Here is a 15,441-nt window from a genome sequence, read left to right as displayed (position 1 = left end):
GAGGAAACGGGAGAACCCCGAGAAAACCCAAGAGCACGTGTTTGTCCACCACAAAGTCCATACGGCGCGAGCTGGGATCGAACCAGGAATCCTACGCACCAGAGGTGAACGCTCTACCACTGAGCAACCCCATCCCCCGTCTCCAACAAAAAAGTACGGAGAAAACTAATTTCAAAAGAATCATACTTTGGAAAACAACACGAAAGAACAACTTGTTATGACAGGAAAGTGAAGAAAGAAATTAGAAAAAAAGGAATAGGGAAATAAAGCAAGGTAACTTTTTGGAAAATATTAAGTGAAGTTCAGAAAATATAAACAGTTTAGAACAAATGTATGAAACGGAAAGAACAGTAAAGTCTTCAATTCCATACTAACAACATTGATCAGGATTAGAATTAGATTTCCGGGATTTGGGCATCTATGATCACGTATGAAGAACGACGTCCCCAGGCAATCACACTGAAGAAAGGAATGAGGAAGGAAGCGGCCTGGAACCATTATGTTAGGTAGCATCCCAGCATTTGCCTGCTGTGAATGAGGGAAATCCAGGAAAAACCTCACTCAAGATGGCTGGCCTGAAAAAACTTGTTTGAACAAGTGTTCCCACCGGGGATCGCTCGCAGCAAAGGCGGGAACGTTAACGACTACGCTACGCGGGGCCACCAATAACAACATTGAGATCACTATCTTACAATATGTTTGCTTTCTCAATTAAACTCTTTAATTCAAGTGCTATGCATATTAGTGCATGGATTAATTGTATTTTTTAAACTTTTAGATTAAAGATGGTGCTATGTCTTCTTTCAATGGCGTGCGGAAGGGTAGGGGTTTCGGTTTTACTCTCTTCTCCTTGAGCATGATATTATGCAAAAAAAGAAAAAAATACCACATTAAGATATGTATACAAACACCTGTAGTGATATGAACTTGGCAGCCTGAACCCCGTCCCCACCCAGAAATTCTGCGTACCACCTTCTATAGCATATACAAGGTTGAGCCGAGTAAGAGGAGTTTTTGATTTGTTTATTTCAGGTATTTTTTACTTTGACAAGATTGTAACGATGCTATTTTGTTCACACAATAATGCCATTTAGTAGTCAGGTATGAATGAATAGTGAAGTCATTTTACGAATCATTTTTTGAGAAGTCTACAGCGTTTTGCATAGCGAATGCTGTTTCATTGGGTTTGTGATACCACACTTTGGGAAGAATACTGTTTTTTTATTAATAATATTCATAGATTTCTATCCTTACAAAATTGTGTGGTTCAAGAACAGAAATCTCGTGATTTGCATAACACGAGTTATTTTGGGAGAACAGCTCTTAGCTAAAGTGAATGAAAATGAATATTTCCCGGAATAACTGTAGATATTAGATGATGGACATTTTTGTCCCCACCTCTTTTTCCGTGTAATTTCTATGGGGAATTTTAAACAATAACGTTTGAACAACGTCCCCACAACATTAATTAATTGAAAGTCAACATTCATGAAGAAATTAGCTTGATTTCCCTTGATATGTTGCAACGGGTTTGGCTCGCAAGTGCTGGAACGCAACCACAAAGACGGTGCCCATCTACAGGATCTAATGTTCTAGAATTGACTTTTCCCTTAGGTAAGTGATAAAGAGCTTGCAATTTCAGCAGCTATAATCTTATGAAAACTCGATAATTTAAAGTAGCATTATGCAGTTAATAAAATCTCCAGTTACTCAGCGTTTACTTTAAACTACAATATTAAAAATTACACTTTTGACGAACATCATGCAAAGTCACGATGATCTTAAGTTTTGCTGGCGAATGCTATTAATCCAATGTTCTCGGGATTGCTCTCAGAGTGAATGTTGCGGTGCTGAGCTTTCATTATCATACAGCGGGAACATATTCAGAGCTATGGGTTGGAGTGTGCTGGTCGTACAATTTATATTGTAGTCTTAAGGAATTGCTGTGTTTCTATTGCTTGTTGTTATTGGCCAATAGCGTGCTCTAATGTTGCCGGTGGAAACTATTCTCTCATTGGCTGATGTTTTTTTTTCGTACTGAGAAGCTGAAGCCAGATATCAGGTAGATGATAATCTTTGTCTCTGTTGATGTGTACGAATTAATAGAGCTTCATGTATTTTCCTGTCCAGAACTGTTTGCTTTTCTTTAGAATTTAAATGTGGTCCCACATAACTGTATGATTGTATTGTAAGCAGTGTTCGGCTATGCAGATTTTTCAGGTTGTTTCAGTCTGGTGTGTCGCTAGTGTTCTTTCATTCTGTCTTCAATATTCCTTCCCGTTTCGCCTATGTAAGTGGCGTTACATTCAATCTCAGCACAGCAACATTCACTCTGACAGCACTCCCGAGAACATTGGATTAATCATGCAAAGTTTTCACCAATACTGTATGTTCTCTCCATCATACGGATAGAAAATATATAATTGTCTTTCAATTGGTGCATTCATTCCAAAGTTATTAAGAACAGAACATGCATGAGTGGATAGGCACTTTTGACAGCATCTGTACGCATGAAAGTTATTCCTGACTGTTAAGTAATAAAGTGAAAGTATTACTAAACACAAAGCTACTTTAAAAGTAGAAAAATACATAAAAATAAAGAACGCTTACCTGTATCGGTTTCAGTGATGGTCACTGCACGAGCAACAGCCTTAACTACTTTCTCTGAGGGTATTATAGGAGCCAGATCCAATTCGGAAACAGTCTCCACAGTTGCAGTCATGATCTGTAAGGGAATAAGCTTTAATAAACATAGATTACTACAGTCCTCGGACAAGAAGAAAAGAGAGCCAATAGGAAAGAAGATAGGAAGAGATGCCACACAAACATGAAACAGTTCATGCGTACACAAGCATCAATTTTACAGTTTTTATTTAGTTCCAAGTTTCTTTTCATTATTGTAAGACTTCATTTAATTTTTAACTTATAGTCTCATTAGAAAAATATTGCACTTTATATTTGCACTTTCAGGAACAGTTTAATTTTAGCCGATTGAAAAATTTTCTTCATTATTTTTCTTTTTATCACTGACATTGTTTTCGTTTTTGGATTCAGCTACTGCATGCAACAGCTTACTGTCTCTTGAATGCTGCCTATCAATGCTGCCACTGCGATTTTCTTTGGATTAAAGTGTACTAAAAAAAACATATAAAACATTATTAAAAATACTGTTACGAAACATTCATCACAAGCGCGTTATAGTCCATTCTACTAGAGTTCTAAGTATTTATGAGCACAAGGTTAGCTACTTTTAGGAGACTACTTTGTAAGAGTTACTTTCTAATTATTAACATCTCAAAACTACTTAGATTTTGCTACAGAATTATTTAAATTATTGCTACAGAATTATTTACAGAATTGCTACAGAATTATTTGCTAAAGAGTACTTGAAAAATCTAATTCTACATGTAAAAACTCATTTAACAATCATTACATAGTTAAAAAATAAGACCCTGCACTCACAAATTACGCCGAACTTGAAGTATATGGACTATAATTTAATGAACACCAAAAACCATTTAGAAAATGAAGGACAGGAAAACAATATCATAAACAACACATATATACAAAAAACAACGAATTACAACATTAAATGCTGAAGTGTTAATTGTCTAGGCTTAGTTTCGATGCTCTGCTCACTAATATACTTTATTTTATAAACCCACTGAACTATTTTCATTTTTACTCCTCAAATAATGGAAGACGAACATGCAATATTACAGGTTTCTACAGCAACTTACCTGTGGCATATTAACTAATACTCCTCCAACAGTATGGATTTCAGACATTGGCATTGTAATAACAACATCTGAAGGTTTGGAATCAGATTTTTTATCCGAATCCGGAGGAGTTTTTCTGCCATGAGCATCTTCTCCAGAGTGATCATCACTACGAGGCTGAAACAATGAAGATCAGATATTTAAGTCAAACTAATAAGGCATAACACAATTTGTTCATACTCGACACTCTATAAAATCTGAAATATACTTTTCTCCAATGATTTAATTGAAAATGAAGTATTTCAGTTTAACGTCCCACTATTATGCCTTTTAGGCTAAGAGACGATACTTAAGATAAGTGAATGATGATGGAAGAATTGCTGGAATGATAAAGTGGGAGGAAACGAGAGTATCCCGAGAAAACAAACGGACACAATGTTGTCCCCGCCAATACAAATTTACTCGTCCGGGGATCGAACCAGGGACACCAAACACCAAAGGTAAGCGTTCTATCACTGAGCCACCGTGCGCCATCATTAAATTATTTGTGCACGGAGTACTAGTGTGTATAAAACAAAAATGGAATAGTTCCCATATTTCATTCTTCTATTTGAAGCTAGGATACGTGGTATAGTTTTTTTTTTTTTTTTTTTTTTTTCCACAGTTGTCTTGGGGACAAGATAAATGTGGTTGGAAAAGTTCTGTTGAGTCCGATATTATATTGTTTGACAGTCTAAGCAACCACTCAGCTGCACTGGATTGAAATGTACGTAAAATGTTTTTCGTAACCTCAACGTTGTATAAAGTAAATTAAAAACAATGAGCCATTTTTCTTTTCCTTTTATTATTCATTTAAATATTTATAAGGGCTCAAACTTTCAGGTGATGGACGATGCGACGCAAATTAAGACAACAGCAAATTTAGTGTATTTGTTCTTTTGTATTTAAGCGAGTTAAACCATATTTTACATGCACGAAGCTTAAGTTCCATAATACAGCTTATGTAGCGAAAGTGTAAACATCACATCTACATGGCGACATAGGAATGACCACAAAAACGTTTCAAGTTTCGCTGTTGATAATTACATTAATTTTGAATCTCTTAACTATTTTCATCCTATGTTAACTTTGAAGAAAAATAATCAAAAATTCCTAAACATTTCATTCTTTTCAATGACTATCTTTTTAAAAAATGTAATATGAAACGTAATTTTTTTTATACACTTGATAAGCTAATTTACATTGGAAATATTATCAATGGAACATAAGAAAGGCTTTCAGAAAGAAGTTAATCAAGATCTATTCGCCCACATGTCACGTAAAGGGCGGTGCGGTCTCTCTATGAGTTGGGTATAAATCTTTCCTCACCCACCATATTCACCCGATATCTCTCCCACTGTCTACACCTCTTGCAGTATCCTTCTTAGGGAGGGGGAGGAGACCTCCCTGATGATTGGGTGTGCAACGTGCGGTTGAAGACATCTTCGCACCACGGCAGGCACGTAGCCAGGATTTCGTGAGACGGGGAAGGGGAGGGGGGGTCCGTGACATTAAATACTGTGGTCATCATACCAGGGGCTCGATCATTCGAAACTATTTTACTGGAATATATATATTGGTTCGTTTAGCCAGGATTTCATAACGAGGGGGGAGGGGGGGGACGACATGAAATTCTAAAGGTCCAGGAGCTCGATTAATCTAAACTGCTTTACTATCAACATATATTGGTTTGTTAGGACAATAAAATGAGGATATGTTGGTAAGTATTTCAATAACAAACTATGAAGAAATCTCGAGTAAAATAATATATATATATATTGAAAAAAATTATACAATATTTACATCCTTTTTCTGTTTATTCAAATATAACAATTTTCCTTTCACTATGACCTCAACTATTATAAAAAGTACATATTCACTATTATAAAAAGCACATACTCAATAATGTCGTAAAATATTTTACAATATCTGCGTTCCTTTCTCTGTTGAATCAAATGTTAACAGAACTTTCTTTCCACATAAATTTTTGTTTTTATTATTCCGTCAACTACTATCTATTCCAAATGACAGGTTAAAGGAGCAGTAGAAAATTGTTTTTGAAATAACATGTTTGATATTGCAAGGATGCGATGACGAAAAATTATGATAAAAAATGTCCACGCTCTTACAGAACGGCACTATGCTTTCCGAAGCTTGAAATCTCCCTGACTAGAAATTCTGAAAAATCGGTAACTTTTCTAGAAATTTAAAGTTCCCTGACTCTTCCAGGATATCTCGCTCACTTCACCACATATATAGCAAGTAATACAAATCTCCTCATAAAAAGAATAAACAAAAGCTTCCTGTAGTTTTTTTATTTTTAACTATCCTTCTTTTTCTCATTTCATTTTGTATAATCCTTCCTTAATTTTTTCAATTCTGGTCTCGAAGGAAGGGGGTCCGGACCCCCTGGCTACGTGCCTAATTGCAGACTGCAAATTATTTTGTCACGAAATCCAATTGCTGGCTGACGAATGGCAAAAGTATGTATTTGCATATTTTGATTAACCAGGCATCTCACAAACCTAATAAATTATACTACATAATTAATTATGAATCAGTACGTGGCTTGTTCTCCTCTATCGCTCAAGTCTAATTTTATCCTCTAAGGAGTATTATCAGAGAAAGTCACCAGTGTCAAAGAAATTATATAAAAGTGAAAAAGAGCACATCCTTAATATTTAACAACACACATGGTCACTGTGAAAAGTTTAATGAAATTCCACTGACTCACTTACAGTATTCATTTACACCATACGAAACCAATTTCAGTACTCAAATTTACAAGTTTGATTAGGTGGTCATTTTTCGTCAGTTTAATGAACACGGAATGTAACCATCACACCTGTGCGTACTAGTATTACGCGAGAATTCATCCCCTCCATCTGTACAATCTGTACATAGTTGATTTTATTTATTTTTATTTTTATTCTTTTTTTTTTTGTCAACATCCATGAGTTAGAGGCAACTTCATAATGTAGAGTTTTTTTTTGTTGTTTTTTTAGCAGCTATTTCTTTTCTTAAATCTACATTGATGAAGAAGAGCGATTCGTCGAAACAGTTTGCCAGTGTCTACATTGCTATAGGATGCTCATAGATATGTATTTTAGCTATTTAATTATGTGCTTAATATTATCTTTAATATTTAAACATATGTAAAACAAAATATTTCAAATCTAAGTGTAATGAACACAGTCAACAAATTACTAAATGATTACAAAGAATATTATCGATTTTGCGCATAATTCACTAAAATTTTTTATTAATATGTTAGTAATAAAAATTAGTAGCAAAAAACTTTACTGAGTTAGTTGCTTTCGTCTTTTTGAGCACCAAGGTTATATGAGACTACGACACACACTTTAACGTGAAATATGAACCATATGAGCTCCCACCAGGAATCAAAATCTGTTTTTCTCGCATCGAAAACGCGTATGCTAACGATATAATCACAAGAAGGTTCTAAATTATACTGTGATACATACAAAATGATTTGAAATACTGAAAATTTTCAGCAAATATCACATACACATTGAATATATTAAACATGACCATACACAATACACAAACAGTAGAAAAGTTCACGACTGGACCGAGATTTGAACTCGGGATATTTAACGTACCGTGTCGATGTGTTAACCATGACGTTATTCAGTCCGCTCCCAGAACAGCCATACACTCCCACACTCCCCCACTTTTCGGTGCTCTCCTACTCAAACCACGGGGCTTGTACCACAACCTAGCTGTTGTGATGGACAAATCCAGTATCGATGTTCAGAACACCGCTAACACCGATTGCATTAACATTATATTAATAAAAGGTGGAAACAACAGATTTAAACTTATTTTTAAACACCAAATTCTCTGTTGCTGCGAATTCAATAATACACAAAAGAGTGAGAAAAGCTCTTTACTTGCTGTGGTAGATTTACAAACATGAAAGGAATTAGCATTTTTTGACTAACATCAGAAATGTAGGTAACAGCCAGTGTATTGTGGACCAAAAGAAGGATTCTCTTACAGGAGCCGAAATCATTGTCCTTTAATACAAATAATTTATACGCCACGTATCTGCATTGCTTTATTTACATTAAAAAAATACCCTCCTGTCCTAAACTAAGTTGGCGTCAATTAGATTTCAATGAACTACGTGGTGAAGCTTGTTAACATATATGGTAGCTAGTTTTAATGCTTTTCATAATTTGTAATAATCGTTCGCCCTATTAAAGTTATGAACTCCGCAAAGAAAAAAAAAATGCCTATATGAACAAACCGACCTCGAGTTGGTGGTTTTCTTATGAGTGTCACGTTCTCGTCAGTACTCACATAAACAACTTTTTTTTTTTTTTCTTTCTTGGCGAGGCCCGATGATTGCGCACAAAGATTAGTCCATTCGACAAAACTAACCGTGAGGGGCAGCAATTTCAAGTCATGGTGTCATCGGATCATATTTCATCGAAGATAAATATGGTAACACAACAGTAACGGCTATGCGATATACAGAGCAGGTCACAGTCCGATTTTATGCAGACATTTTGTGATCTGCATGATCTTGATTTCAATCAGCAAGATTTTCAACAATCTGAGCCACCGCCCAAAACGGCCAGCGAAATAAAGTGATGTTACAGAAACTCTTTCCGGAACTTGTTTCTAGAAGGACTGACTTTTTTCCTCCTACATCAGATCTAACGATATATAATGGTTTCCTGTGAGGAGTGTTAAAAGAGAAATACTTTACACCCTGTATTTTGGCTTGTGTTTCACAATTAGACGAAAAAATGAGGAAATGATAATGTAAGAGAATAAAGAAATAAAACATTACAGCTTCTAGCAATGCCTACTTTTGTTTCGCGTTACTACTAATGGATTTACGATTCTCAAAATACACACTTGTTTTAGTGGCAAAATAGCAAATAACTTATACGTTGTTACACATGTGCTCCTCAATATGTCATAATTTTTTTTTTCTCAAATGTAAAACACACATAATTAAACTAAAACAGGACACTTTGAGAAAACAATGCATTCTGGGTACTATTATGAAAATTTTTGAGGAAACATGCAATGGCAGGCATTCAGATTTTGGCAGGCATTATACAGGTGCCTGTTTCGGCGAAAACACATGTAAAAAAATATTACAGGCACATTGTCTTCAGATGATACGCATGTCGAAAAAGTATTAAACTTCTGTTGGAAATTTTGCACGGAAACCCGCGTTGTACAGTGCCTGTACATTAAAATGAGAACATGCAATGTACACGTAGTCACTTACATGCAAGTAAATGGAGGGAATATGTGCATGTTAAGTACCTTGAATGGATTGTTGATAACATTCGCAATACAGTAAGAATGAAAAGTACAAGGAAGTGCCTGTTTATCAACATGTAATATACATGTGTGACATTCGCATTACATGTAAATACCATGTATTAGCATATAGTATGGAAAACGCATGATGTAGAATATGTTATTTTACACACAGGGTGTATATGGAAAACGCATGATGTAGAATATGTTATTTTACATACAGGGTGTATATCATTTTCGTGTACATGCGAAGTGTGTAACTCCCGTACATGCAGTGTACAGGTGAACGGGAACATGCAATGATCATGATTGCCAATAAATTGATTAAGCAGATACGTGTGCTGAACAAGATGGATTGGAGCTACACATGCACGTTATAGGCATAGGAGACATGCAATATTCAGGCACAAATCTCCAATTCGACATTCGCTATGCAAGTCCTGACACATGTATAATAATTGGGATTACAACTGAATACATTGTCTGTATTATCTTCGTGTATATACGAAGTGTGAACCCACCTATATGCAATGTACAGGCAATGTGGAGGTAAACGGCAAATGCAATGATCATGATTGCCAATAATTGGGTTAAACTAGTGCATGCCATGAACAAGGTTGATTGGAGTGAATCATTAATGTTACAAGTGTAGGAAACATGTAATACTCAGGCATCAAGTCTCCAGTTTGTCATGTATGCAAGGTCCTGACACATGTATAGTACTTAATGCGATGTACTTTACATGTATATTCCTCTAACACGCCCACTAATTCGTTAACACCTGTATTTCACATGTATTTAACATGTCAATTACATTTTTATCAAATGAAAAGCAGCTGTCGTCAGATCCTTATGAGGTAGCGTATATGTCAACTGCATGGAATATGCCGGTTACGTACATGTCTTTCCACTCTCTACATGTTATTTAAACGCGTTTTTCATGTTGCAGCCCTATCAACATGAAAACTACCTGTTTCCATGAAATGAACATGCAACGATCGTGAAAAAAATCGATACTTGTCTCATGCGTTTAAAAGTGTTCCATTTTCAGGCCCATGTACAGGCGCCTGTAAAAATATGCCTGTAAAAATGAAAAAATATGTTTCACAGGCGCCTGTAAACCACCTGCTTTTTCTGTCTGGGTAAGTGGAAGGTGGCACGGTGAAAGGAAAGGGATGAAAGAAAGAATTACAACAGACAGATAACACTAAAATATAATAATTCATATATGAAGAGAATTTCAGGGAACTATATAGTGCATGAGAATTACTCAATTTTCAGTAAGTGAGTGAGTGACCTGCATTTCATTTTTTTTTTTTTTTTTTAAATATCATTTTAAGTCCCACGATTATACTCCAGGTTAAGCGTCGCTGATGATTATAATGAATGAAATGGTGGAATGAAGAAAGTGGGAGCAAAAGAGATAATCCGAGAAAACGCACATACATGGTGACTATCCATCACTAAACCTACTTGACAGGAGCTGAGATCGAACCAGGAACCCTACGAATTCGAGGTAAGTGTCCTACCATTGAGCCATCTTGCCCTTCAATTACTGAAAACATTTATTACTTCATTTCATAGGTTCTTAAGTACGAAATTCGAAATTTCTTAACTAATTTCAAATTATAACATGTATTTGTACGGATTCAAATAGAAAGATGGGAAAAAAAACTACATAGCAAACGATACAACTATTAACAATGACGTAAATTTGTTAAGAATAGAGTGCACATATTATTATATATAAGGTAGGACAAGTAGGAAAGAAGAACGGAAGATACATAAATTCTCCTACCAATATTTATTTTATTGTTCGTGTAATGTGTTTACAATTACATTATATTAATTTTATATTAAATTGTATAAATTTTAATATCTAGATAATGATTAATAGTACTATTTCTCTGATAATCCCTCTAGCAATAGAAAGGAAAGTCCTCTACTTGCAATATTTTTGTTTGTTTGTTTTTTTTTTTTCCCTTTTCTGTACACTCTGCCAACGATCCGTTCTCAGGTTGAAAGTTTAAAGTGTTTATTTAGTGTATTTAGTATTTCTGTCTTCTAACTATCATATAAGGACTAGTAAACTAAATAAGATAACCCTTATTAAGTTTTGTTATAATAACAATAATATATAGAGATCGACACGCACAGCATTATTTCACAAAATAACTGGGTAACTTGTTCATTCTTAAAACATCAATTTAATGATGTGCTTCATAACTGACTAAAACAAAACTTCAGCTTGAGTTGGATGTACCAAATATTTAAAATGCATACAAGAATGAGTAGCATACTTACATCCGGTGGATGGGCCAAATTCTCCGGTGCTACATATTCAATTAGTTCTACAGCTAACTGGTACCACATCACACACGATTCGCAAAATGTGCATTCATTCTTCTCAGCACATGAATGTGTTCCTATCCATGGAACAGACACCATGTTTTTCAGTAGTTTGGTAAGGTCTTCGGTCAATGAATTATATATTCCTGTATGTTTATCCACATTTTGAAGCTCCATCTAAAATAATATTACATAACTTTTAAATATATATACATACATACATTCTTTCAAAATTAAATTTAAGGTATGAAATTTATACAATATTATTCTTCACGAACCACTCACGTTAACAGTTATTTCTATCACCGTACTACAGAATGAAGTGTTGTAACAGATGAAACCATACACAATAATTATTATTTAAGTATGAGTAACTAAAGAAGAACTTTAAACATAATTAATTTATTTATTTCTTAAGAAATTTTATATTCGTTGAATAAATCAAAAGGCTAAAAGAGTATTTATGAAATAGACGGTCGTCATACAAATTATCTATTTTTTCAATAATATTGAATTTACTGACATCCTATACAGTGCTCTTGAGGAAAGTCACTTCAGTAAAAGTGAATCAAAGTTTTTTTTTTTCCTTAATTTGAAGAGATGGAAGTTTCGCTTTTTCCGATGTCACTTTAAAGAAGAACTTTAAACATAATTAATTTATTTATTTTTTAAGAAATTATATATTCGTTGAATAAATCAAAAGGCTAAAAGAGTATTTATGAAATAAACGGTCGTCATACAAATTATCTATTTTTTCAATGATATTGAATTTACTGACATCCTATACAGTACTCTTGAGGAAAGTCACTTCAGTAAAAGTGAATCAAAGTTTTTTTTTTTTTTTTTCTTAATTTGAAGAGATGGAAGTTTCACTTGTTCCGATGTCACTTCTCGTGAAACATGCCACAAGTCATACCAATAAAATTCTCGAAAATGCAAGTCCTTATATATAATTTAATTGAGTAACCTGAACAACTGGTACTGTTAAACAGAACAGTTATTCCAAGTAGCAAATGATTTTTAAAATAGTTGGGATGCTGTTGACAGTTCACAAAAACTACGCATGTTACATGGGTCCTGAACAATGATCTTTTATCTGAGCATATATCGAGCTCAAGATTTTATCATCATTTCATTTTAGTTTGTTTCTCTGCCTACATTAGAAGCAAGATTGTTAGATTTTACTAACCTGTCGTAACAGTATATCTAACATCAATATACAACAGGGAAGGTTTGCTTCGGCATCAGTTTCGAATTCTTTGTGTTTCGCAACTGGGACTTCATCATCTGAGAAAGGTGATGTATTGCCGGAATCATCTTCTACAACTGGAGCTGTAAGTAATCATATTAATAAGAACTTCTTACTTTCTAACTGATTCTCGTATGATCAACACTCCGTAGTACTATAGATTAGAAAGGACTCCGGCCCAGCCAGACGGCTTGTAAGTTGGAAAATGTGTAATCAACATGTAGGCTACAAACGCAAGTATTTCTGATTTTCAAGGTAGACTATAGATACCTCTTAAGACATGAAAGAGTTTAGAAGAATCCTAGAACATCTTACTATGGCAGAAATTATAGAATATGAAGAATTTTTTAACATTCTAAATAAATTAACAAAAGAGACGAGTAAATACCACATAACTCTTTACATCAACCGACAACAAACACAAACTCCTTTAGCAGCACTGGGTACATAACGAAAACATCAACTCGAAGTGAAGAGAGTGTAGAAATGGAACGAAATCTTTCATTTTAACGTCCCACGGTTATACCCTTTAGGCTAAGGGAGAGGGTGATTAAGGCAAGTGAACGATGATGGATGACTTGGTGGCATGAGAAAGTGGGAGGAAACGGGAGTACCTCGAGAAAACACACAGACACGATGTTGTCTATCACAAATTTATTTGTACGGGGATCGAACCAGGTACCCCAAAGACCAGAGGTAAGCAATCTAAAATGTGAGTCTGAAGGTGAAAACCCATGAAAAAACAATGAGAACAGGAAATTACAAAAATACGTTATTTCTGGAAATCCGAAATAACGCGGAAAATTAAACAAAAGAAATAGCTGAAGTGTGCTCGTGTAGAAGCCAAAACCATCCACTGGACGCAAAGTCTAAAAGTCCAAAATAGCACTGGTTGGTTGAGGTCATCTTTTCGTTACGAGAGCGAATGAACCAAGAGTATATGATTCCTCCTCCAAACAAGTTCAAGCACACACACACAGGCACACAACCTAATATTATACTTAGTGAATAGTGAAAGGTGAAGTGAAAGCATAACCTAAATTTTAAAGAATTTAAAAAAAATGGTAATGCAGGTCAAAAACCAAACACAAAGGTGAAAGCTCGAAATTTAATCCAGATATTGTGAACTAAAAGAAATATGAAAAGTAAAACAAAGTTAAACTCTTTACATACTAGATAGATCAAATAATAAAATTACGGGAGAACCAAATATTAAGGAAAAAAAAACACTATCACTCAATTATTCTTTCTTTACGTCTTATTTTAAGTTACTTTTGTTCTTGCATAAAAGAAATCAAAATTGTAACAAAAGTTACTTACATTGTGAAGCAATTCCACAATATTAAAAACAAATGATGAAGTTATCAAGGCAGGGCTGAAAAAGAGATACCTGTCCGTGATATGGACCTCGTGACATTAAAAAACTGAAACTGAACTCATCTTTTAGGCACTTAGCTTCCTAGCTGTCTGACGACATTAGAGAAAACTCGAAAATCGAACTCTGGCCCATATGTGCACCTATTCAGGTAGGCGTTCTAACTGGAATAAACTCTGGTTCATCCTTAAAAACTCTCAACAGCAGGAATGATATTGTCAGGAAAATGAACTTGATTACTCTGGCAATAACTGGGAAATCCATTTTTGGCGCAAGCAAAGAGGAAAAAGAAAAAAACATGATGAGAATCTATATGGCTATATGAATGATTAACATATGCGACCAAAATGCAGAAAACACGGCTTCGATTGCTGATGAGAGCTCATGTGGTTTGGATACCATATTAAGCAGCAGGTCCTTATCCATATAGTTTCTGTATTCAAATCAAACGTAAAAACTCAAACCAAACCATCAACATAATACAACGGTATATGTCTACTCTTGGTTCCACAAAAAATAACCAACTCATAAAAATTGGTAATATAATGTTAATTCATAGGTTGTTTGGCAGTTTAATGGGAGCTACAACATCGAAATCACTTGTTCTAATCAAAATACAACCACGAGGTTTAGGTATTTACACACGAAAAAAAATTGTAAAGTTAAAGGAAATAAACAATAATAAATTAAAAGACACAATATAACACACTAAGAAATAAAGGTCGCAGAAGATTAACAAGATCAATACCACGAGTCAAAAGCAAGATGTCAAAGTCAAAATAGTGCCATCCATCAAAAGATAACTCAATTTCAGTCCTAAATGTTCTATAATAGCTGACTAGCCGAAGGACCCTAAATACTTAGGGAAACGACACCTAATACAATACGGAGAGTGGAGGACGAAGGAATTGGATCGGTTCAAATTTAAACGCCAGCACGCAATGACATCTACCGATTCTGAAAATGAGGATTCAAATAATGAAGCTTATTAGGTTCGTCTGATTTAGTTCAGCTACCTAATGAGATTCTATTTTATGACAAGCGAAGTAGCAGCCAAAGCTACACCTGACAAGACGGCATATTTGGTGTAAAGTCAGCTATGTCACAGTATACAGTCACAGCTTCAAATGTCAGCTATGTCACAGTATACAGGCACAGCGTCAAAATATACACATATACGGACAAAAGGCTCCAACATTTACATTTACTATTAAACACCTTCGATTGAAATAAAATTCATTGTAATCACTATAAAAGGTGAGACCATATATTCAAATACTAACCTAGATTTTGTAATATTTTAAATTCATTTTGAAGGATTACAATAACAGTATTTCACAAAATGAGATATATTATTAACATGAAATACCTAGTTTACCTTCCTATCAGTTTGCTCCGTGAAT

General features: G+C 34.7%; 1 protein-coding gene across 14 annotated transcripts in view; it reads right to left on the bottom strand.

Moving 5' to 3' along the window:
• unc79 (UNC-79 domain-containing protein) overlaps positions 1-15,441 on the bottom strand; it is a 272,091-nt gene that overhangs the window by 181,198 nt on the left and 75,452 nt on the right. For 12 of the 14 annotated variants that reach the window (XR_014127995.1, XM_081735890.1, XM_081735895.1 and 9 more), the window contains exons 15-18: positions 12,604-12,746; positions 11,370-11,591; positions 3,741-3,896; positions 2,611-2,740 (exon numbers count right to left, since the gene is read on the bottom strand). Coding sequence is in view for 13 of the 14 variants with exons in the window: in XM_081735890.1 (XP_081592016.1) it covers positions 2,611-2,740; positions 3,741-3,896; positions 11,370-11,591; positions 12,604-12,746 (651 nt within the window). In the remaining variant the exon portion in view is untranslated. Of the gene's footprint in view, positions 1-2,610; positions 2,741-2,777; positions 3,135-3,740; positions 3,897-11,369; positions 11,592-12,603; positions 12,747-15,441 lie in introns of those variants that run through there. The other 2 variants (XM_081735892.1, XM_081735898.1) reach the window with 2 other exon arrangements.

Source organism: Thermobia domestica, chromosome 13 (assembly GCF_964235325.1).
Source record: "Thermobia domestica chromosome 13, izTheDome1.hap1.1, whole genome shotgun sequence".
Taxonomy (NCBI): Eukaryota; Metazoa; Arthropoda; class Insecta; order Zygentoma; family Lepismatidae; genus Thermobia; species Thermobia domestica.
Note: the sequence above shows the minus strand (reverse complement) of the source record. Positions and strands in the feature narration are given on the sequence as shown.